The sequence below is a fragment of the Mustela lutreola genome, chromosome 10, assembly GCF_030435805.1.
Source record: "Mustela lutreola isolate mMusLut2 chromosome 10, mMusLut2.pri, whole genome shotgun sequence".
NCBI classification, from domain to species: domain Eukaryota; kingdom Metazoa; phylum Chordata; class Mammalia; order Carnivora; family Mustelidae; genus Mustela; species Mustela lutreola.
The window spans coordinates 55564293-55589755 of record NC_081299.1 but is presented as its reverse complement, the minus strand read 5'-3'; the positions used below and the strand labels follow the sequence as shown (position 1 = coordinate 55589755).

At 41.3% G+C, this 25463-nt stretch overlaps 1 protein-coding gene across 8 annotated transcripts in view; it reads left to right on the top strand.

Moving 5' to 3' along the window:
* GNG12 (G protein subunit gamma 12) overlaps positions 1 to 10480 on the top strand; it is a 131198-nt gene extending 120718 nt beyond the window's left edge. For 5 of the 8 annotated variants that reach the window (XM_059135261.1, XM_059135262.1, XM_059135259.1 and 2 more), the window contains one exon: positions 4680 to 4798. In XM_059135261.1, the coding sequence (XP_058991244.1) occupies positions 4680 to 4703 (24 nt within the window). In that variant the 3' untranslated portion in view covers positions 4704 to 4798. Of the gene's footprint in view, positions 1 to 4679; positions 4799 to 6525 lie in introns of those variants that run through there. The other 3 variants (XM_059135266.1, XM_059135267.1, XM_059135265.1) reach the window with 2 other exon arrangements.
* The last annotated feature ends 14983 nt before the right edge of the window (positions 10481 to 25463 follow it).

Genomic DNA, 25463 nt, shown 5'->3' with positions numbered 1-25463 from the left:
CCCCTAAAGTAAGTGTTCTTTAAAGTCTAGTTGCACTCCCTCTCAGACCTATTAGAAAGATATTGCTACTCTATCACACTACCTTGAAATTCTTCTTTTGCTTCTTTGCTGGGTGCATTTTTCTCATTTCTCACTGAACGCATGATTTTTTGTCTTGTTGGTGAACCCAGGGTCCAAGCATTTATTTAAATAGCTGTGTGTAGGGTACAGTATGGGGAGATGCTTATTTGTTCTCCCAGTAACCCTGTGAGACTGGCATTGCTGCCCACACCCCTTTAATGGATGAGGGGGGACAAAGAGCCAGGGTAAGACATTAAAACATAGAGAGTTGGGACGCCTGGGTGGCTCAGTTGGTTAAGCAGCTGCCTTCAGCTCAGGTCATGATCCCAGCGTCCTGGGATCGAGTCCCACATCGGGCTCCTTGCTCAGTGGGGAGCCTGCTTCTCCCTCTGCCTCTGCCTGCCATTCTGTCTGCCTGTGCTCGCTCTCTCCCCTTCTCTCTCTCTGATAAATAAATAAAATCTTTAAAAAAAAAAAAAAAAAAAAACATAGAGAGTAGAAGGCAAGATCAGAGGGGAAGTGGAAACCTGTTTTTTTTTTTTTTTTTTTTTTTTTAACCCTGCTCTTTTATTATACACAGAAGGGGTGTGTTTACTCAACATTGGCTTCACTCCAGTGATTCAGTTATTGGCCAGCCCAGCAGACCTCTGATTCAGCTGCTGCTTCACGGAGTGAGCTCCCTGACACACTTTCCATCCTCCCCCCCTCCCTGCTCCAGGCCCCTCCAGACAAAGATTAAGGTGCTCTTATTTCCCTAATGGGAAGCTGTGTTCCTAGGAATTTCTAGGAACCTAAGAATTCAGATGAACAACAGCATTAGAACTAATGCCAAGTATTTGAATAACTAAATAGCACATGTGTTTATTCAAATTTGCTAGCCACGTGTAAAAATGCGAACAAGGTCGCAGAAGCGATAGCCGCGTTTTTATCCAAGTGGGGGTCTGCGCAGGCCTCCCCGCTTCTAGGGCGGGGGAGGGGAGGATCCAGCGCCAGTGGCTCAGGATCTCCAGATGCTGACCTCAGTCCTAGCTGCTCCTGACAGTGAGAACATTCTTGCTTAGCTTGCAGGAAGGAGAGGGGAGGTCTGTTTTTCAGGGCACTAGACAAACAGATGCTTTCTGGCCCAGAAGGGTGGTGCACAGCCGCAGAGCAGTCAGCAAGCCTAGGACTTCGGGTCATCAGGGTCACGGTCACCGTTGCCCTGAGTGTTTGTGGGTCAGATTAACTGGAATTGCATCCTCTTCTTGGTGCGGTGGGGAATGTGGCTTCTAGGGTGAAAGGCTTACAAGCCGGTTCAAGGCTTAGATGCTGGGTGAACTTGGAGCAAGCTTTTCGAACTTCAGGTGCCTCATCTCTAAAATGAAGATGAAACAGCCACCCGGCTTTCAGGCTTACAGGGAGGCTTCACAGAGCCCTGCATCTGAAAGCAACATGTTCACCCTGAGGTTCCACAGAAGTATCAGGTGTTGTTTGCCTTGGAAGCGATTCTTAAAGTAAGAATAAAGCAAGCTTTTCATCCATCTGGTGGCACAAGCAGCCAGCTAGATATCCTTGCCATTGAGGGAAGAGCAAAGAAACCCTCCAAAGGCACAGACAGGGTGGGAGAGGCTCTCTGGGCTGGTCTGTCCCAGCCTGCCTGTGAGGAGATGCAAAGCAGCTGCAGCTTGGGAGGAAATCCTGGCCTAGAGCTCAGGCTCCCATAGACACCGCAGCCAAAACAGCACGGCCCTCCTGGAGGCTGCTTAAGTTGAAACAGTAGAATTCTTCTCTATAAGAAGAATGTTGTATAAGAGATTATGTTGTTTTCCAGTGGTCCAGTACACAGCTTTTTCTAGGAATGACCACACATGCCCCATTTAATTGTCTGGCCAGAGCTATTCCTATTTAGGAGGAAATTGTTTGTGTTTAATCATCTGGAAAGCTGTGAAAATCACCCCTGTCCTAAACGTTAACTAGTTTTCTGGGTGGGTTTATACATAGGCCAGGAGAGGGAAGTGGACTTTGAGAAGAGAACTTGTATTTGAGTTGGGGAACCTGAGAAAAGCTGGTGGGACAGGAGGAAGGGTTCCACTCTCCCTGAAGCAGAGAAGTCCCTGGGAAGGAAGCAGGGAAGAAGGCAGGCAGGGAGGGAGCAGGTCGGAGGGCAGCTATCAGCATGGGGGAAACCTGCCAGCATGCAGTTGCTCACTCTTGTTTGTCTGGAAGGTAATACAGTCAGAAAGAAAGTCCTTCAGGTCCTGGCTGCGGCTTCTCACCAATGTTAGAGGGCCCCACCCCAGGATCGTCCGTACTGAGCCAGCCGGTGAGCTCTCTGCTGGTTATGACCAGTCTTGATGCGTGTGAACGATGGAGCAGTTGCAGGAAAACTCGCTCAGGCCTTGGAACCTTCGTGCCTTGGAAGCTGAGGAGAAGAGAATGTTGGCGTTATTCTCCCCCAAAGGGACATTCAGAAAGTCCTTAGGAGGCAGGCCCTTCAGAAGGGTATCATGTTCGTGTTCTGGAGGCTGGGGGCCAGTCCTCAGAACCCTGGCCAGCTGGCATGGGAGCTCAGCTCAGCGTGCTGCAGGGAACGACTGTGGAAGGAGCGTGCACTTTACTGCGTTTGCAGGGAGCCTGCCGCCTGCCTCGGTCCCATTCCAAAGGCTCCGTTCCGAAGGCCTTCCCTGGGAGCACAGCAGCACTCTGGGCCAGGCTGCTGGGTGGGAGCTGGCCCTAGGCCTCTCCTTTGGGTGGGGTGGGCTGACAGGAATCTGAGGAAGAGGCAGCTTGGCGGGGAGTGTATGGAAATGAGGTCGCCAAGGCCTCAGATAAAGCAGGGTCACCTTACCCTGCCCTAAGATTCCTCCTCCCTCTTTCCCGCTGTGCTGGGCTTCCTTCTTCTAGGCGATGCTTCAGTGGCTGTCACTAGCCCTTCCATTCTGCATGGCAGGGCTGCAGCAGAGTTGCCTGGGGATGCATTGGAAAAGGGGATGATGCCTTAGCCCTTTCCCCCACTCTAGGCCCGGTCATCAGGATCCCAGGGACTCAGTGACCCTGGCAGGGAGGTGGGGGGAGGGAGACAGGTCCACAAGAGACCTCCAAGGATAAATAGAAGAACAGCTGCTGTTTTTGGAGCGCCCTGGTCCTTGGCTAAATACTACATGTGCATCAGCGAATTAACTCCTCAGACACACTCCTCCCTTTCAACTATGTAGAAGAAAACTTGGGCTCATAGAGGTCGAGTAACCAGCCCAGCTTCCCCAGCCAGTACGCAGCAGAGGAAGGATTCAAACCCAGGAATGTGCAGCATGCCGATGAGGCTGGATATCAGAATTGTGAATGCAGCTAAAAGCACGGTTTTATTTGTGCATTTGACCCAAAGCTGCTTCTGACCAAGGCCCTACCCGGGTCTTGGTGCTGAGCCCTGGGGAGCACTCCTCGTGACGTAAAACTCGGGTAGAACACCTGTGGTAGACCACAGCTTGGACTCCATGGAGCCTGGGGCTCGCCGCCTGTTTTGCAACCTTATCTGGTCCTAAGCCTTTACAGCAGATAGACCGCACCACTGCAGCCCCTCCAGAAGGTTGAGTCAGCCTGGGTTTGCTGCCGGTGCCAGGGTGCCCTGAGACTTTGCTGAGCCCTTGTAGCGTACGAGGAGGCATACCTACTGCCCACCTGTTCCTGTGAGTCATCAAACGGCCACACTGGTGCCAGGCCTGCCAGCTCTGCACTTTCCCCTGGTCGCCGCCTTGCCAGGACAGAACTTAGCCATATATGGCAGAAGCACCCGGTAGTGCTCTCCCCTGAGCCTTCCTTTTGGAATATGTCCTTGGACAAGCAAACGGGTTGAAGCTCAAGGTCCAGGAGGTTTCCTTTACGTTTTTACCAGGTGGCTGGGCTGACGAAGGAAAAAGGCAGTCTCGGATCCAAGGGTCAGGCCAAAGAGGAGAGCCAACCCACAACCCTGGAGTGGGGGTATGGGATTAGCAAGTGGCCCGGCCCCCAGAAGGAGGCCAGACAGAGGCAAAGGAGGGAAAGAGAGACTGGTATTCCAGGCTGGAGGCCACTCCATGTATCCCCTTGGACACTTGCAATGGGTCTGCCAGTGAGAATCCTTCAGCTGAAAGGTTCCCACTTTTCCTTGAATAAAGACTTCCTTATCTGCCTAACTAACATTCCTCAAACGATTGTAAACCTCGATAGCACCTAAAAATGCACCCTTTGTGCAAAGTTCTCCAGAGGCACTCTCCTTCACTGTTTTTGGTTGCCAGGACTTGAATCAGTGTAATAGTTGGGTAAGAGAGCCAAAAGGAAATAAAATCGAACCTTCCACTAAAGTACATAGCAGTAATATTAAACTGCATGCGTAATGTGGCCTGTGCTTGCATTTGCTCACCGTTGCCGGAGGCCCCCCGACTACCAACAGTGTTTGTTCCCTCTTAGAAAATGCTGGAAAAGCCTCCATTGTGCTGTGTGTCAGGGTGCACGGATTAGGTGACTAGTACTGCAAACGAAAGATCTATGTAGGAGCTCCGGTGAAGGGCATCTTAGTAACTACCTGTGAGAAGTGGGAAGGTGCACCCTTTTCCCCTAAGGAGCGAAAGATTTAGGACTGCTTCAACAATTGATGTTCTTTTCAGGTTTCAGGTAGAAACAATAGTTGAAGATGTCCAGCAAAACAGCAAGCACCAACAACATCGCCCAGGCCAGGAGGACAGTGCAACAGTTGAGAATGGAAGCCTCCATCGAGAGAATAAAGGTTAGAAGCCTGGGTGGAATCAGGCCCCTCTGCTCTCCCAAGGCGAGGCCACTTTTCAGAGAAGACAATGCCATTTAATGCAGCTGGGGTGGGGGCAGGAATTTCCGAGAGCAAGCAAAGAGCCTCAGAGTCTTAACTCTCATTGCTGCCTGGCACAGACTTTAGTTTCAGCACAGGGCAGCCCAAGTGTCTCAGTTAGCCTTTCTGTTTGGACAGAAAAACCTAAAACCCAGGACAGGATCCCCTGAGGACCCGCCTTCCCTGACCGAGCCCCGTCAAGTTCCACGATCTAGGTGTTCTGCCTTGGGCCAGGGGGTCCAGATGGACTTAAGGAACGCACCCTTGTCATCCCTCTGGAATTTACGAAGCATTCTAGAGTTATCATTGCAGGTGAGCTAGCATTGCACAGCTAGTCAACACACGTGATCTCTTCTTTTTAAGAGTATGCTGCTTTTTAAATGTATGTGGACTATTTTACAGACACATTCTGCAGCCAGCGTGAATAATGCCAGCCTTAGTTGAGATCTGGAAGAAATGGGAAGGCATTTATATGGTCACCTGACTTCAAAGTCTTCCCCCACCCCAAATCCCAAGAGAGGACGAGGCAGTGTGTGCCCTGGAATGTTGTGAGTAATGCTGTTTCCTAGAAACTGGAGCAGTCACCTGACACATTCCTCTGGGCCTGGGGACAGTCACCTGTCCTCAAAACAGCAGGCTGCCTGGGCTGTATTTGACAGGCCTCAGCTGCCCAGTGCTTCTTGCGTTAAAGACACGGATCTGATGAATCTGTGGGAGATCCCACCCCGGCCTCTGAACAGGGGAGGGCATTTTTTAAACTCCCACCAGAGGAAGGCACTGAATTGTCCCCTTCTGGTTTTGTCCCTCTTTTTATTTTCCCAGGCTGGGTCTTTAACTCTTGAAGCTCTTCTAGAACTTGACTATCTCTCAAGAGTATTGGCTCCAGGCCCATAATTCCGTTCCTAAACCTTGCTGCAATCCAGTTTTGTTTCAAATGCAAACTAAGATACACCCTTGCCTTGATTCCTATATACTTCCCCCTCTGGCTCTTTGAGAAATTTCTAACCTATAGAAGAGTTATAACAACAAACACCCCTATAGTGTTTGCCAAGATTCGCAATTATTAACATTTTGGCTCATTTGCTTTCTCTTTCTGTCTACACACACACACACCCACACAATTCCTATCCTTTAAGCCTCTTGAACATTCTGTGCAACTTCGTGACTCTTCACCCTTAAACCCCTCACCGTCTATCTCCTGGACCCAAGGGCATTCTTCTACATAGCCATAGTACAATGGTAACATTCAGGATCATCTAATAATAATCTGCCACACAGTCCACTTTTGAAGAATCCAGGCCACTCATTTTGCAGAAATTACCCCGAGTTGCTGAGGATTCGATTCCTGTTAAATACTGGCATACTTTATTTTCCAAGCTGCCAGCTGGGGGTAGGTCATCTGTGCTCACACCAGGAGACACAGGAGGTCATTCTGTCTGATCTTTGAGTCTGACCACTTGGTGAAAAAAGGCCAGCGCTGCCAGACTGGTCCGTCTTTTTCCTTTCCTCACTCACAAGTAATCTCGGAGAAGCCGGCTCTCAGAATATCACTCCAACAGTCCTCTGCCCAGTGCTTCGCTGTTCAGTTATACTCTCAATGTTTGTAAATAAATTTTGTTTCTTTGCTTTGGTTTTTTTCCCCCTGGCAGGTTTCAAAGGCGTCAGCGGACCTCATGTCCTACTGTGAGGAGCACGCCAGGAGCGACCCTTTGCTGATAGGGATACCGACCTCAGAAAACCCTTTCAAGGATAAAAAAACTTGCATCATCTTATAGAGGAACGCTGAAATGGCTCCTCACCTCTTCTCAACAAAGCAAATTTTGAGCAGCTCCTTGGAAGAAATTTACTTTCAGCTTATTTGGTAACCACTGCTAATAACTAAAATACTCTAACTTGGAATAATCGACTCTGACGTCTTTATTTTCCAAGTTGCCCTTTCTCTAAAACACCTTTTACTGATTTCATCCAGAATAACAGTCCTTTTTCCCATTTGATAAGATGGTGTCATATTGGCTTGGGCCATTGAAAAAAAGACGATTATATCCTTTTAAACATACGAAAAAGCCAGTTATATCCAGACTTCAGTTACCTAAGTAGCTGTCTATATTAAAATGCCAAGAATGACTTCAGTTCTAAAACCTTTACATCCTAGTATGTTCTTAATAGGGTTGTGCCAACTGTACAGTGTACCTGCGTGAGGAGTGTGTTGCGTATATATGTTTTTGTATATACACATATCAATGCTTATTTCCTTAGTAAAATCTTTCTCCATGCCCTCAGTTCCTCAACTTTAGAAGTCATACCTTTGCCTTGAGCTGTATGTAGGTGGGTAAGATTTTTTTTCATGTAGTTACTGTACAGACAGTGAAGGCCATCCTAAAGATTGTAGCCACTGTAATTGAGTAGCGAAGAAATCGTGCTGACCTCTTAAGCTATAATCAACAGTACCAATTAAAAACTGAACTAAAAACCCTCTAAGGAGATATACACAAGGGAGCCTTTTGGGCTTCAGTGATCCTACGTCTAGAAGGGTGGGGCTGGTCGGGGGAGGACTCTGGGCAGCTGTGGCCCTGGGGCTTGTGTTCTCTGGGTTAGAGGTAGAAACCTCGGAAATGTCCACCCTTGTGCTCGGAGGGAGACTGTGCACGTAAGCCCCGCCCAAAGAGGAGCAGGAAAGTGTGAAAGCCAGCTGCTTTCTTAGCCAACCCTGGTGAATTCCTCCTTGATGCCCGGTCCATTATCTTTCCTCTCCTGCTCGAATGGCTGTTTCCAGAGGTGTGGTATCACCTCCCCAACCCCAAGTGGGTGGAATGTGGTGGGAAAGAAACATACAAAAGCCAAAGGTATCAGACACTACAAATACCTGCTGGGCCGCTGTGTTGTTTCCTACCTTGTCCACAAACCCCCCAGGCAGGTTTGGATTTGGGGGTGCAGTACCGGGGCTTCAGGGTTCCAGCAGGTGCTCATCAGATTCTTAATACTCCTCTAGGCATGAGCAGAGCCCTCACATCCTTGGACTTGCCAGTGGCACCCGGAAGAATCTCCTGTGGCCACAGAGTATTTTAGTTTTATCAAAGAAGGAGAAAGGATCCCTTTTTTAAACAAAAATGCTCACTTAAGGGCTCAAACCATACACAAGCCTTTGAGCTTCTCAATTATCTTTAGTTCATTAAAATACCTACTAGTGAAGGATTTCAAAGCTTATTTTCAAAAAGGATCCAACCCCAGGATATTACCTACAATGGTTTTCCCTCATTCTGTACAATCTTGCTCTGCAACACAAGCCCCTTTTAAAATCAAAATGTCTGGGTTTGGAGTATGAAGCTGATTGTGGGGGAACAAATGCAGGGCTGTCTTTAAACTGCTCAAATATAGTCGGGATTTCCCCAGGCACCTATCTGTTCAGCATTGGGAACTGCCCTCACTTTTCCAACATCATGTGAAAATCATGCCACTGGCCTTAACCTCTTGTCATCTACCGCTTGGTTTTGCAATAGGGCCTGTTTCTAAGTAAATTAGAGGCACCTGTTTAGGAGAGCTAAAGGTGAAATTTGAAATGTACACTAAAAAGACATTACATTTAATGCTTCACTGAATGAGGCCTTTCCTTTTAACAAGTATATTTTTCTACTGATCGTTTCAGAATACTAATCTTATTCTCATTCTGATTTTAACATTTTTCTTTAAATATTTATGAGGCAGTTTGTTAAATATTTTTATGAAATTTTATTATACCTTTTTGGCATATGTGCAACTTTTCAGTAGCAAGCATAGTTTATCTTTAGTACTAAATTATGTCCTTTTTACCTAACGGAAAACAAAACATGTTTTGCTCTCTATTTGTCGATGTGCTTGTAGTGGTAAGGAATGGACTCGAGGTCCCAGAAGATTTCATTTTTGCTGGTCAGATATCATAAAGGCTAGGAGTGTGAATGTCATGTAACTTCCTAACTAGGTGTAGGGCATGTTCAAGAGAAGTGATATCCCATCCTTGGGTGCTGGACCCAGTGGGGGAAAATTGTAGCTAAATGTTGATTGACTTTCAACTAGATGTCTGTGTAAGAAAATCTATGTATAGGATATGCAGAAGTCACTTTTATTTATCAGGCTCTATTCAACTTATGAACTACAATTAAACTGTTCTTCAGTAGCTGGCTTATAATGGACAAATACCCAGTATGTGTTGTGTTGTTGTTGGCATTGTTGTTTTTCCAACTACCACTATAAAGGCACACTTAATCACATAATATACTTGCAACTTCTTGGCTTCATATCTATGAAGCTATTTAAATGTGTTCATTATTGACTTTTGTCTTTAATGCTGCTTCTGTTAACAGTGATCTTCTTTTTCATTCTTATATGTTCATTAGTGCATCAGTCTATCCATTGAGGCCTCAGGACCATGGCAAGATATGCTAGACAAAAGTTCATGACTCCAAAGTATTTTATAGAAATGCATTATACCAGGTCATTCACAAGGTCTAGGTTGTAGTTACTTATTCTTCTAAAAAGAATCAGGGTTTTATCTTTCCTTACCTTATTAAAATCGGAGTGCCATAATGATCTTTTAAAGGAAGGACCCAACTTGCTTTCTCTCTGTACTGTTTTTGTATTTTAAACTATTAAAAAAAAAATTTTACCAATGACTTAGTAATTTTGAGGCATAGCTCAGTTTAGGTAGTAGAAGATATGCTAAACTTGGCTTCGGATGCTGCCTTCTCAGCCAGTTTACAACCAAGATAAGCGTCGTCTAATTATTCCCAACTATCAGTTGAAGATCTATAGAGGCCCAGGAAATGAACTATAGTATATGTCAGTCCTTCTCAATAAAATAAAATACTAGAGTGTGTTATGAATTGTATTGATTTCTTTTATGGTAGATCTGTTAATAGGAACGAAATACATGAAACATATAGAATTATGTGTAGACTAAAATAGAGCACTTAACCTAAAGTTGGGTGGCCTGGATGGTAGCCTTGGCTCCTTTTCCAGCCAATCCTGTGTCCCTATGTCCTGAGACTTCAGACAAGGCACTTCATCTCTCGCTGGGCCCCCATTTCACCATCTGTAAAACAGGAGGCTTAAGTAGAGGATGGCGGAGACTTGCCCCAACCTCCCCTCCGATGCCTCGGTCCAGTGGCCCACTCTACAGGTCCTGCCAATGTGTTGGTGCTATAAGCTGCTTCAAATATAAAATTGGTTCGTCTATCATATATGCTCATTTAATAGCTTATGAAAGGTCTTTTTGTGATATAACTTTTTCTAGTTTTATGGACTTGGTGACTGTAATGTCTTGTTTTTAGTCATGTCATTCTAAACATCATTCATTTGATGTTTCAGTAATCTGCATTTGATACATAGTTGGAGAGATTTTGTTATCTCATAGCATTCTTTGGCTCCTCATCTGTCCAGCATCTTATTAACCTAAGCACTGTGATCATTGTTTGGAAATCTGTCCTATGGAAAAAATAAAAGCATTTACTTCACATGTACTTCACAGATTTAAAAGAAGTTTCATTAAAACATCATTGTTCTCTTTACTGGATCAGTGCCTCACTGTATTATCATACCCGTGTTTTGCTCAATAAATTGATAGAAGACCCATTCTCTTCCCTTTTCCTTCATTCAGTTAATATTGTCTGAATACCTACTGAGAGCCAGATGTTGAACACAGGCTCTAACACTCAGATGAGTAAGACTCACACCAGCCTGTGCAAAGCTCATCGTCAAGAGCAAGGTGGGTGGGAATGGCAGATGCATAGAGTAGTAATTAGAGTACCATGTGAGAAGGTGAACATACAGTACAGTGAGATCTCAGAGGAAGGAGAACCAGCTCCACATCAGTGAAGTCTGAGAAGCTCCCAAGGAAGGTGATGTTTGAACTGGGTCTTGAGAAAAGAAAACATTGTAAGCACTGGATTGAAGTCTTGGGAGAAAGTGAAGAAAAAGGAGGAGAATGGGCTCAAAACTAGTATGCAGAATACCTCCCATACTACATTGTTTATGCTGCAAGCAACAGGAAGGCAGTAGAGGTTACTAAGAGGAGTGATGTAATGATACCCAGTGTGTGGAGGGCTGTTTCCCATCCTGAGACCCAGCTATGACCATGGAAACAGATAACAAATGAAAAGGCCATTACACTCACAATGACTCATATTCACCCAAGTGTTTGCCAAAGGTACCCTGCCTCCTCCTTAGTCCCTTCTTCTAAAGCTGGAATTCCCATGGAATGAAGGGAGAACATTATCCAGAAAGGGAAAAAAGGCAGCCAATGAGGGTCTGGTTATGGACAAGGTAGCTACAGATATGACCCAGGCTTGTGAGAATCAGTACTTATACAGTACAGAGGGTAGGAGCAAAAGACAGTCATTCATCCCTTTCTAGGAAAGGACGAAAGAATTTAGATACTTTGGTTATGAAAAGCAGATAGCAACTGACATGTACTTTCACTGGCTCTAACCAAATTTCCAGAAGTTCCCATAACTCATGATGGAAGACAATTATATGGGGTGGGGGGTAGATGGGATTGGGTATGGGTGAGTTTAAAACAAGGTGAGGGAAGAGAGTACAGTGGAAAGGGTAGACTATGCAAGTCACATGGCAGATAAAATGTTATACTACCTTAATGTTATGAATAAGGAGCTCATACCTACAGGTGCTGGCAGTAGCTTAGTGTGGAGATATGTGTCATGTGACCCTCCTGCTTTCCTAGATAGGGGGGATGATTAGCTTCTCATTGGCAAGATGGTCAGTTATAACATGCTATATACATTTGTAGAGTCACTCTAAGCCATGTTAGGTGCTAGGTAGACAGTTGATTTCTCCCCCCTTCCCTCCTTGTCCCTAGGTTTACACCTAGCTATAGCCATCTTTGCACAACCTAGAATGGATATTGCCTTTAGTTTATCTTTAGCACATGGTCCTACTGATTACTTTATACCCCTTACCACTGTAAGCAGTAAACGATGATCATGCCTTCAGAGGAGCCCTTCTGTTGTCCAATTACTGCCTCCTTATCAGAGCCATTCATGTCTATTAAGGCCATTTAACTGTAGGCCAGCCTTAGACAAACATGTACAGCTGGTCTCAGGAACCCCCCACTTCAACTATCAATTTTTTCAGAAACCAATATTTTCTTTGTCCTGAAGGAAAATGCAATCCAAATAAGTCATCCTAAAATGCTAATGGACTTAATGGGTAGAAGATCATTGTAACTACAAAAGAGGACTATGGAAAGAACAAGAAGTTAATAGTAAGTTTTAGTTAACATGAGAGTGACAGCCCTATTCACTAAAAGACTTTAAATCTGATCCTGACATAAGATATTCATCCTGTGACATCATGAGCGCCCTGTGGTTCCATAAGATGATTTACTAGGGGCGAGCCTAAGGCAGTCACTCATTGGAAAACCATGGCCAACAATACCTGCTGCATTCCTGGCACTGATAGACTTGAGTATTAATGTCCCCCGGGAAGAGGTTAAGGATAAGTCTAAGCACAAGTTGGCATGTGAACAGAATAAAAAAATCAGAAATAAACCCATGCTTATATGGTCAATCTATGACAAAGGAGGCAAGAATGTACAATGAGAAAAATAGTCCCTTTGATAGTGCTGGGAAAATTGGACAGCTACATACAAAAGAATGAAACTGGACCACTTTTTATACCACACACAAACTCAAAATAGAGTAAAGCCCTAAATATGAGACATAAAACCATAAAACTCCTAGAAGAAAACATAGGCAATAATTTCTTTAACATTGGCCTTAGCAATGTTTTTCTAGATAGGTCTCCTTGGTAGAGGAAGCAAAAAAATAAACTACTGGGACTACACCAAAATCAAAGGCTTTTTCACAGTGAAGGAAACCATCAACAAAAGGAAAAGGTGACCCACTGACTGGGAGAATAAACTTAAAAATCATATATCTGTTAAGGAGCTAATATCCAAAATATTTTAGGAACTTAACACACACACACACACACAATCTAATTAAAAATGGGCAGAGGACCTGAATAGACATTTTTCCAAAAAAGACATATAGATGGCCCACAGACATATGAAGAGGTGCTCAAAATCACTAATCATCAGAGAAATGCAAATCAAAACCACAATGAAATACCACCTCACATATGTCAGAATGACTAGAATCAAAAAGTCAAGAAATAAGGTATTGGTGAGGATGTAGAGAAAAGGAACCCTTTTATACTGTTGGTGGGAATGCAAATTAATGCAACCACTATGAAAAACAACATGGAATTACCTCAAAAAATTTAAAGTCAACCTACCATATCATCCAGTAATTTCCCTACTAGAGATTTACTCAAAGAAAACACAAACACTAAATTGAAGAGATATATTAACTGCTATGCTCATTGAAGCATTTTTAAAAATTTTAATTCCAGGGGCACCTGGGTGGCTCAGTGGGTTAAGCCTCTGCCTTCGGCTCAGGTCATGATCTCACAGTCCTGGGATCGAGCCCCACATTGGACTCTCTGCTCAGCAGGGAACGTGCTTCCCTCCCTCTCTCTCTCTCTGCCAGCCTCTCTGCCTACCTGTGATCTCTCTCTGTCAAATAAATAAATAAAATATTTAAAAAAATTTTTTTAATTCCAGTATGGTTAACATAGTTATATTAGTTTCAGGTGTAAAATATAATGATTCAACAATACTGTATTTTACTCAGTGCTCATCAAGGCACATGTACTTTTAATCCCCTTGACCTATTTCACCATTCCTCCACCTACCTTTCCTCTGGTAACCATCTGTTTTTTTCTCCAAGTTAAGAGTCTGGTCTTTTGGTGGGGGGTAGGTGTTGGTTTGATTTTTTGTTTGTTTGTTTTGTTTTGTTGTTGTTGTTATTGGTTTCTTTTTCCTTTGTTCATTTCTTTTGTTTCTTAAATTCCACACATTAGTGAAATCATATGGTATTTGTCCTTCTCTGACTGACTTATTTCACATGGCATAATACCTTTCTAGATGCATCCTTGTTGTTGCAAATGGCAAGATTTCATTCTTTTTTATAGCTGAATAATATTTGTATGTGTGTGTTTTCTTCATCTATCCATGGACATTGCTTCCATATCTTGGCTATTATAAATACTGCAATATAGCCAAATTTTTAAAAAAGATTTTATTTATTTATTTGACAGAGAGAAATCACAAGTAGATGGAGAGGCAGGCAGAGAGAGAGAGAGAGAGGGAAGCAGGCTCCCTGCTGAGCAGAGAGCCCGATGCGGGACTCGATCCCAGGACCCTGAGATCATGACCTGAGCCGAAGGCAGCGGCTTAACCACTGAGCCACCCAGGCGCCCCAACAATATAGCCAAATTAAGGAAGATAAATATATATATATATATATATATATATATACACACACACACACACACTATATAGATATAGATACACACACACACAATAGAATATTCAGATATAAAAAAAGAATTAAATCTTGCCATTTGAACCAACATGGATGGATCCAGAAAGGTATTACACCAAGGGAAATAAGCCAGTCAGAGAAGGACAAATACCATATGATTTCACTCATAGGTGGAAGCTAAAAAACAAACAAAAACAAAACATCCATAAATCAGAGAAGAAACTGGTGGTTGAGGGATGGGCCAAATGGCTCAAGGTGAGTGGGTAGTATAGACTTCCAGTTTTGGAATGAATAAATAACTGAGATACAAGGTACAGCACAAAGAATAAAATCAATGGTATCACAATATCATTGTATAGCCACAGATGGTAGCTATTTGTGGATATAGCATAACATACAGAGTTGTGGAAGTACTATGTTGTACACCTGAAACTAATGTAACATCATGTGTCAATTACAGTTCAATTAAAAAATCTCAAAACAAACCCATGACATAGCTCCTATTATTATCGCTACTTTACATATGAGGAAATAGAAGCTTGAAAAGATCCATATGCATAGTTGATAGGCCTTTAACACCAAATTTTTCATCAGCAGTTAGTATAATGGAAGAGAAAAACACATGTCCTGGAATCAACAAGCCACTAATTTGCTGTGCAAACTTAGGACCTTTATGACTTCTGGTCTTGTTTCCTGGAGGAAAAAAGCATTTACTTTAAAAAAGGGATTTAGGTTAAGTAATTATTATTATTTCTTCTAGCTTTAAGTTTTACGCAAATTTGAGCGAGGAGAGCAATTAACTTTCAGTTGCATTTTGCCATTCCCACCCCAAGTCATTTCACATTTTCCTCCTTGAATTAAAAATCAGGAGAACCAAAGTCGAGTATGGGGTCAGAGAAGGATATGTGGGTTTGGTGTATGTAATTATAGGTATTTAAAAGATATTTAAAGAATCACTTCCTGATACTTCAGCTACTGACTCATCAGCAGGACTGGAAGTAATTTTTAAGGAAAAATGAACTGCAGAAAAGTATTTTGTATATAAGAAATTAATAGAATTGAGAGAGCAAAGTTCTAACAATGCCTTTATAAAGAGTTCAAAAACATAACTAACTACAAGAAGAAAAGTAGCTCATTCCAATATTAAATGTGAATAACATGGCATTTGGTTTTTAGAAGCAGGCCAAAGAAGAATTCATTCATTTGTTGAGGTCCTACTAGGAATGTAGTAGTCCCTACTAGCCCTGTTCTAAGTATGTCCTAGGGTAAACACAGAAAAAACAAAGATCTGCCAGGATGGTTGGGGCAGGGGTTATAGGGTTGGGCAGTAGGAGGTAAACAGATAAATGACTATGCAACATGGTAAATACTATTATAAGAAGTTGGTTCTGAAAGAACAAGACAAAAATCACAGTGGTGAGATAAGTGGAAACAAATATGTAATATGCCTGATAGAGAATTTAACGTAGTAATCATAAAGATATTACTGGACTTCAGAAAAGGGTAGAGGACATTAGTGAGGCCCTTAACAAAGATAAATAGTGGGCTAGAGGAAGTAGAGGAATGTATCAGTGACCTAGAAGATAAAGTAATGGGAAGCAATCAAGCTGAACAGGTGAGAGACAAATAAATGCTGCCTAATGAGAATAGACTTAGAGCACTCAGCAACAACCATCAAGTGTAATTAACATTTACATTATAAGAATCCAAGAAGGAGAAGAGAGAGAAAGGGGGGGGGGGCAGAAAATGTATTTGAAGAAATAGCTGAAAATATCCTGAATCTGGAAAGGAAAAGAGAGATCCAGATTCAGGAGGCCCAGAGATCCCCACAACAAATTCAACCCAAGGGGGTCCACACCAAGACACATAGTAATTAAAATGACCAAGAAAAAAAATGATAAAGAATTTTAAGGTTTGGAAGAGAAAAGAAGATAGTTACATACAAAGGAAACCCCATAACGCTATCAGCTAATTTTTCAGCAGAAACTTTTCAGGCCAGGAGACAGGGGCTCAATATATTCAAAGTGCAGAAAAGGAAACATCTCCAGGCAAGAATTGTCTATCCAGGGGCACCTGAGTGGCTCAACAAGTTAGGTGTCTGCCTTCAGCTCAGGTCATGATCTCTGGGTCCTAGGATCAAGGCCCACTTGGGACTCCCTACTCAGCAGGGAGTTTCTCCTGCTCCTGCTTGTGCACACACTCTCTCTCCTTCTCATATAAATAAATATTTTTAAAAAATAGTCTATCTAACAAGGCTATCATTTAGAATAAAAGGAAAGATTAAGAGTTTCCCAAACAAACAGTTAAGAATTTATGACCACTAAACCAGCCCTACAATAAATGTTAAGGGAGACTCCGAGTGGAAAACAAAAACCACAAGTAAGAGCAAGAAATATAGGAAGCACAAAGGCAAAAATAAGTTAGTATATCTGTAAAAATCTATCAAGAGAAGCACAAAATAGAAGGATGTGAAATATGATACCAAATATCTGAAACATGGAGGGAAGAGGAGTACAGAATGAATTCAAAATTAAGCAACCATCAGCTTAGTATAAACTTCTACAGGAGAAGATGTTATATATAAACCCATTGGTAACCACCAATCAAAGAGGAGTAGCATATGCAAAAAAAAAAAAAACACAAAGAATAAGGAATCCAAATATATCACTAAAACCATGGAGAAAGAGAATAAAGGATCAGAGAAAAGCTACAAAACCATAAAACAAGTAACAAAATGGCAATAAATACATATCTATCAGCAATTACTCTGAATGTAAATAGACTAAATGCTCCAATCAAAATCACAGGATTATGGAAGGGATAGAAGAACAGTATCCATCTCCATGCTGCCTAATAGAGACTCATTTCACACCAAAGACACCTGCAGATTAGAAGTGAGGGGGTGGAGAAATATTTATCATGCAAACGATGTCAAAAGAAAGCTGGAATAGCAATACTTACATTGGACAAAATAGACTAAAACAAAGTCTGTAAAAAGGGACAAAGAAGGACACTATAAATATCATAAAGGGGACAAGCCAACAAGAAGGTATAATAATTGGGGCACTTGGGTGGCTCAGATAGTTGAGCATTCAACTCTTGATTTTGGCTCACATCATGATCTTGGGGTTGTGAGATTGAGCCCTGTTTCAGGCTCTGTGCTCAGCAAGGAGTCTGCTTAAGATTCTCTCCCTCTCCCTCTTCTTCTGCCCCCACATCTGCTCATGCTCTCTTTCTCTAAAATAAATAAATAAACCTTAAAAAAAATGATAACAACAATTGTAAACATTTATGCACCCGACATGGGAGCACCCAAATAAAGCAGCTCATAACAAACATAAAGGAACTACTCAATAATACAACAACAGTAAAGGACTTTACAACAGTAAACCACACTGAGATCAATGGACAGATCATCAAAACAGAAAATCAACAAGGCAACAGTGGCTTTGAGTGACACACAGGGTGAATGGATTTAACAGATATATTCAGAACACTCACCATAAAACAGTAGAATACATATTCTTTTCAAGTGTATATGGAACATTCTCCAGAATAGATTACATTACACAAAACAAGCCTCAGCAAATTCAAAAAGATCAAAGCCATACCATGCATCTTTTCTGACCACACTGCTATGAAACCAGAAATCAACCACAAGAAAAAATCTGGAGACCACGAATACATGGAAGTTAAATAACATCCTACTAAACATAAATAAGTCAATGAAGAGATAAAAGAAGAAATCAAAAAATACATGGAAACAAATGAAAATGAGAACAATGGTCTAAAACCCTTGTGATGGAGCAAAAGTGGTTCCAAGAGGGAAGTTTATAGCAACACAGACCTGCCTCAAGAAGGAAGGAAAATCTCAAAACACCTTAACCTTACACCTAAAGAAACTAGAAAAAGAAAAATAAAACCCAAAAGGAAGGAAGGAAATAAAATTTAGAGCAGAAATAAATGATATAGAAACTAAAACAAAACAAAGTAACAACAACAACAACAAAGGATCAATGAAACCAGGAGCTATTTCTTTGAAAAGATTAACAAAATGAATAAACCTCTAGACAGACTCATAAAAAAGTGAAAGGGCAAAACAATAACAACAACAACACAAGTGAGAAGATGGCAGAGGAGCAGGAAACCAAAATATCATCAGGATCCAGGAGTTCAGCTAGATAGTTATCAAACCATTCTAACACCTATAAACTCAACAGGAGCTCAAAAAGAAAAGCAGCAATTCTAGGAACAGGAAATCAACCACCTTCCAGAATGTAGGACATGTGAAGTGAACCCGAAGTAATGGGAAGATAGACCGCAGGGGGAGGGGCTGGCTCCTGGCAATCAGTAGAGCAGCAGAGCACAGAATCAGAACTTTAAGAAGTCTGCTCCACTGAGGGACATCGCTCCAGAGGCTAAACAAGGGGTGGAGCCCTCAACGGGAGAGTGTGGCCTCAGAAACCACCAGGTCACAAAAAGACCAGGGGTGTCTGAGTGTGGCAGAGCTCCCAGGTATTGGAGCAGGGAAGCCAGCTATAGAGATGGAGCCAAGGACTGGGCTCTCAGCTCGGGGTTACCTTAAACCATGATCCAAGGCACAGTTGGACCCCTGGTCTTTGAGCACAGACCATGATCCAGGGAGACCCCCTCCTTCCTCCTCTGGGAGGAGTGGCATGGGAGTGTGCTGCAGGAATCCGCTGGGTTTAGAGACTCCAAATGGGGCCATGTGCCAGAGATAGAAATGCTCAGTCAAGACCAGGGAGATGGGAGTGATTGACTGCTTTTCTCTAATGGTGGATGGAGAAGTGGGGCCCTGAGCTCTTGGCTCCTACAGGACTGGAGATTGAGAGGCTTCCATCTTCATTCCCATCCTCCAAAGCTGTACAGAAAGCATTAAAGGAACAAAAGCTACTGAGAGCGAACCTGAGATTACTTAGACTGACCCCTGGCAAGTGTGGTGCAATTCTGACTCAGGCAAAGACAATTGAGAATCACTGCAACAGGCCCTTCCCCAAGAAGATCAGCAAGAACATCCAGCCAAGACCACTGATCAAAGATAACTGCGGAACTCCAGAGCTAGGAGAAAGCAACACATAGAATTCATGGCTTTTCCCCCATAATCCCTTAGTCTTTCAAAGTTAAATTTTTAAAATTTTATTTTTTTCTTATTCTATTTTTTAAATTTTTCCTCTTTCCTATTTTAACATTTTAAACTATTTTATCAATACCTTTTCTTTTTACATGTTCATTGTTATAGTCATATTTTATCCCTTCATTTTATTTAACCTTACTTTTTATATACATATAGGGTTTTTTTTCCTTCAAAATTCTGGGATACAATTTCTTCTAATAGATCAAAATATACTCTAAATCTAGCACATGGCTTTGCTCTAGTCTCCAGCCTGATCACATTCTTTCCTTTTTTCAATCTTCTTATCAATTCCTTCTTTAGAATCTTTTTAAATTTTCATCTTTATAGTCATATTCCATCCTTTCATTGTGTTTACCCATATTTTTGTGTATATAAGTTTTTCTTTCTTTAAAATTTAGGGAGTTAGTTTCTTCTAACAGACCAAAAGACACCCAAAATTAAGTGTGTGGCTCTGTTCTATTCACCAGTCTAATATACGTATATAATTTTTTTCTTTTTCCCCCCATTTCTCCTCTCCCAACTCTCCAGTTTTGAGACTCTTCTGATTTGGTTAGTGTAAATTTTCTGAGGTCATTGCTACCCATTTAGTATTTTGTTCTCTTATTTATCTATTCTTATCTTGATAAAATGACAAGGCAGAAAAACTCACCACAATAAAAAAGATCAAGAGGCAGTACCAGCAGCTAGGGATCTAATCAATATGGACATAGTAATATGTGAGAACTAGAGTTCAGACTGACAATCATCATGGGGTTAGCTGGGCTTGAAAAAAACATGGAATATATTAGAGAACCTTTTTATGGAGAAATAAAATCCCTTTCTGGAGAAATAAAGGAACTAAAATCTAACCAAGTTGAAATTTAAAAAGCTATTAATGAGGTGCAATAAAAATGGAGTCTCTTACTGCTAGGATAAATGAAGAAAGAATTAGTGATATAGAAGACTAAATGATGGAGAATAAAGAAGCTGAGAAAAAGAGAGACAAACAACTACTGGACCACGAGGAGAGAATTTGAGATAAGTGATACCATATGATGAAAGAATATTAGAATACTTGGGATCCCAGAAGAAGAAGAAAGAGAGAGCGGGCCAGAAGGTATATTGGAGCAAGTTATAATAGAGAATTTCCCTAATTTGGTGAAGGGAGCAAGCATCAAAATCCAGGAGGCACAGAGAATCCCCCTCAAAAACAATAAAAGTAGGTCCACACCCCATCATCTAATAGTAAAACTTACAAGTCTCAGTGACAAAAAGAAAATCCTGAAGCAGCTTGGGACTAAAGGTCTGTAACATACAATGACAGAAATACTAGATTGTCAGCAGACCTAACCACAGAGCCCGGGCAGGCCAGAAAAGACTGGCATGATATATTCAGAGCACTAAATGAGAAAAATAAGCAACCAAGCAAAGAGAGAGCCCTAAAGTAACAGACCAGAAAGGAACAGAGACAGTATACAGTAACAATCACCTTACAGGCAAGACAATGGCATTAATTCATATCTTTCAATAGCTACCCTGAATGTAAATGGGCTAAATGCTCCAATCAGAAGACACAGGGTATCAGAATGGATTTAAAAAAAAAATCAAAATGCTATCTACAAGAAACTAATTTGAGACCCAAAGACACTTCCAGATTTAAAGTGAGGGAATAGAAAACAATTTACCATGCTAATGGACATCAAAAGAAAGCTGGGGTGGCAATCCTTATATCAGATAAATTAGATTTTAAACCAAAGACTATAATAAGGGATAAAGAAGGACACTATATCATACTTAAGGGGTCTGTCCAACAAGAAAATCTAACAATTTAAATATCTATGCCCCTAACATGGGAGCAGCCAGTTAAACCAATTAATAACAAAATCAAAGAAACACATCAGCAACAATACAATAATAGTAGGGGACTTTAACACTCCCCTTACTGAAATAGACAGATCATCTAAGGAAAAGATCAACAAGGAAATAAAGGCTTTAAATGACACACTGGACCAGACAGACATCACAGATATATTTATAACATCCTGTCCCAAAATAACAGAATACACATTCTTCCCTAGCACACCTGGAACATTCTCCAGAATAGATCACATCCTGGGTCACAACTCAGGTCTCAACTGGTACCAGAAGATGAATCATTCCCAGCATATTTTCAGACCACAATGCTTTGAAACTAGAACTCAATCACAAGAGGAAAGTTGGAAAGAACTCAAATACATGGAAACTAAAGAGCATCCTACTAAAGAATGAATGGGAGTACCTGGGTGGCTCAGTGGGTTAAAGCCTCTACCTTCGGCTCAGATCATGATCTCAGGGCCCTGAGATCAAGTACCATGTCAGGCTCCCTGCTCAGTGGGGAGCCTGCTTCCCCCTCTCTCTGCCTGCCTTTCTGCCTACTTGTGATCACTGTCTGTCAAATAAATAGATAAAATCTAAAAAAAAAAAAAAAGAATGGGTTGACCACAAAATTAAAGAAGAATTGAAAAAATTTATGGAAACAAATGAAAATGAAAATACAACTGTTCAAAATCTTTGGGATACAGCAAAGGTAGTCTTGAGAGGAAAGTATATAGCAATACCAGCCTTCCTCAAGAAACAAGAAAGGTCTCAAGTATGCAACCTAACCCTACACCTAAAGGAGCTAGAGAAAGAACAGCAAAGAAAGCATAAACCCAGCAGAAGAAGAGAAATAATAAAGATCAGAGCAGAAATCAATGAAATAGAAATCAAAGAACAGTACAACAAATCAACAAAACTAAAAGCAAGTTCTTTCAAAGAATTAATAAAATTGATAAATCCCTGGCCAGACCTATCAAAAAGAAAAGAAAAAATGACCCAAATAAATAAAGTCATGAATGAAAGAGGAGACATCACAACCAACATCAAAGAAATACAAACAATTATAAGAACATACAAACAATTATAAGAAATACAAACAATTATAAGAGCATCTATATGCCAGCAAATCTGACAATCTGGAAGAAACAGATGCATTCCTAGAGACATATAAAATACCAAAACAGAACCAGGAAAAAATAGAAAACCTGAACACACCCATAACCAGTAAGGAGATTGAAGCAGTCATCAAAAATCTCCCAACAAACAAGAGCCCAGGGCCAGATGGCTTCCCAGGGGAATTCTACCAAACAAACATTTAACGAAGAATTAATACCTATTATCCTGAAAGTGTTTCAAAAAATAGAAATGGAAGGAAAACTTCCAAACTCATTTCATGAGGCCAGCATTACCTTGATCCCAAAACCAGACACAGACCCCATCAAAAAGGAGAATTACAGACTAATATCCTTGATGAACACAGATGCAAAAATTCTCACCAAAATACTAGCAATAGGATCCAAGAGTACATTAAAAGAATTATTCACTATGACCAAGTGGGATTTATTCCTGGGCTGCATGGTTGGTTCAACATCCACAAATCAATCAATGTGATACAATATATTAAGAAAAGAAAGAACCCAGGCTCTCTGCTGAGCAGGGAGCCTGCTTCCCCTTCTCTCTCTCTCTGCCTGCCTCTCTGCCTACTTGTGATCTCTGTCTATCAAATAAATAAATAAAATCTTTAGAAAAAAAAGAAAGAAAATAAAGAACAAGAACCATATGATACTCTCAGTAGATGCTAAAAAGCATTTGACAAAGTTCAACATCCTTTCTTGATCAAAACTCTTCACAGTGTAGGAATAGAGGATAACCTTAATATCATCAAAGCCACCTATGAAAATCCCACAGTGAATATCATTCTCAATGGGGAAAAACTGAGAGCTTTCTCCCTAAGGTCAGGAACATGGCAAGGATGTCCACTATCTCCACTGTTATTCAACATAGTACTAGAAGTCCTAGCCTCAGGAGTCAGACAACAGAAGGAAATAAAAGGCATCCAAATCGGCAAAGAAGAAGTCAAACTCTCACTCATTGCTGATATATGATACTTTATGTGGAAAACCCAAAACACTCCATTCCAAAACTGTTAGAACTCATACAGGAATTCAGGAAAGTGTCAGGAAATAAAATCAATGCACAGAAATCAGTGGCATTTCTATACACTAACAGCAAGACAGAAGAAAGAAAAGTTAAGGAATCGATCCCATTTACAATTGCACCCAAAACCATAAGATACCTAGGAAAAAACCTAGCCAAAGAGGTAAAGAATCTGTACTCAGAAAACTATAAAGTACTCATGAAAGAAGTTGAGGAAGACACAAAGAAATGGAAAAATGTTCCATGCTCATCTCATGGATTGGAAGAACAAATATTGTGAATATGTCTATGCTACCAAAAGCAATCTATACATTTAATGCAATCCTTATCAAAATACCATCAATTATTTTCAATGAAATGGAACAAATAATCCTAAAATTTACATGGAACCAGAAAAGACCCCAAATCACCAGAGGAATGTTGAAGAAGAAAGACAAAGTTGGTGGCATCACAATCACAGACTTCAAGCTTTATTACAAAGCTGTCATCATCAAGACAGTATGGTACTGGCACAAAAACAGACACATAGACCAATGGAACAGAATAGAGAGCCCAGAAATACACCCTCAACTTTATGGTCAACTAATCTTCGACAAAGCAGGAAAGAATGTCCAATGGAAAAAAGACAATCTCTTCAACCAATGGTGTTGGGAAAATTGGACAGCCACATGAAAAAGAATGAAACTGGATCATTTCCTTACACCACACACAAAAATAGACTCAACATGGATGAAAGACCTCAATGTGAGACAGGAATCCATCAAAATCCTTGAGGAGAATACAAGCAGCAACCTCTTTCACCTCAGCCACAGCAACTTCTTCCTAAAATATCACCAAAGGCAAGGGATACAAGGGCAAAAAATGAACTATTGGAACTTCATCAAGATCAAAAGCTTTTGCACAGCAAAGGGAACAAGGTGAATACCCAGTAGTGCAATTGCTGGGTTGTAGAGTAGCTCTATTTTCAACTTTTTGAGGAACCTCCATACTGTTCTCCAGAGTGGCTACACCAGCTTGCATTCCCACCAACAGTGTAGGAGGGTTCTCCATTCTCCACATCCTTGCCAACATCTGTAGTTTTCTGACTTATTAATTTTAGCTGTTCTGACTGGTGTGAGATGGTACCTCACTGTGGTTTTGACTTGTATTTCCCTGTTGCGGAGTGATGTTGAGCATTTTTAAATGTTCACAATAGCCAAACTATGGAAAGAACCAAGATGTCCATCAACAGATGAATAGATAAAGAAGATGTGATATATATATATATATATATATATACACACACACACACACACACACACACACACACACACACACACATATATATTGGAATACTATGCAGCCATCAAAAGAAATGAAATCTTGCCATTTGCAATGATGTGGATGGAACTAGAGGGTATTATGCTAAATGAAATAAGTCAATCAGAGAAAAATAATTAACATATGATCTCTCTGACATGAGGAGGCAGGGCAGGGGGTTGTAGAGGGTAGGGAGGGAAAAAATGAAACAAGAAATGAAACAAGATGGGATCAGGAGAGAGACAAACCATAAAAGACTCTTATTCTCACAAAACTAACTTAGGGTTGCTGGGGGGTAGGGGGTCAGGGATAGGGTGGCTGGGTTATGAACATTGGGGAGGGTGTGTGCTATGCTGAGTGCTGTAAAGTATGTAAGCCAATGATTCACAGACCTGTACTCCTGGGGCAAATAATACATTATATGTTAATTCTTAAGAAGCTACTAAGTTTTGTTCTGGCAGGCAATAAAATTCCTCCTTCTTTTAAAAGTCAGGAAGAAAATTGCAAGTGAAAGAGGAAAAATAACAACCAACAGCACAGAAATACAAACAATTGTTAAGAGAATATTATGAAAAACTATATGCCCACATATTAGACAACCTAAAAGAAATGGATAAATTCTTAGAAACATAACCTCCCAAAACAGAAGCAGAAAGAAACAGAAAGTTAGAACACACCAGTTGTCAGTAATCAGTAATCAAAAAACTACCCAGAAACAAAAGTTCAGGACCAGATGGTTCACAGGTGAATTCTACCAAATATT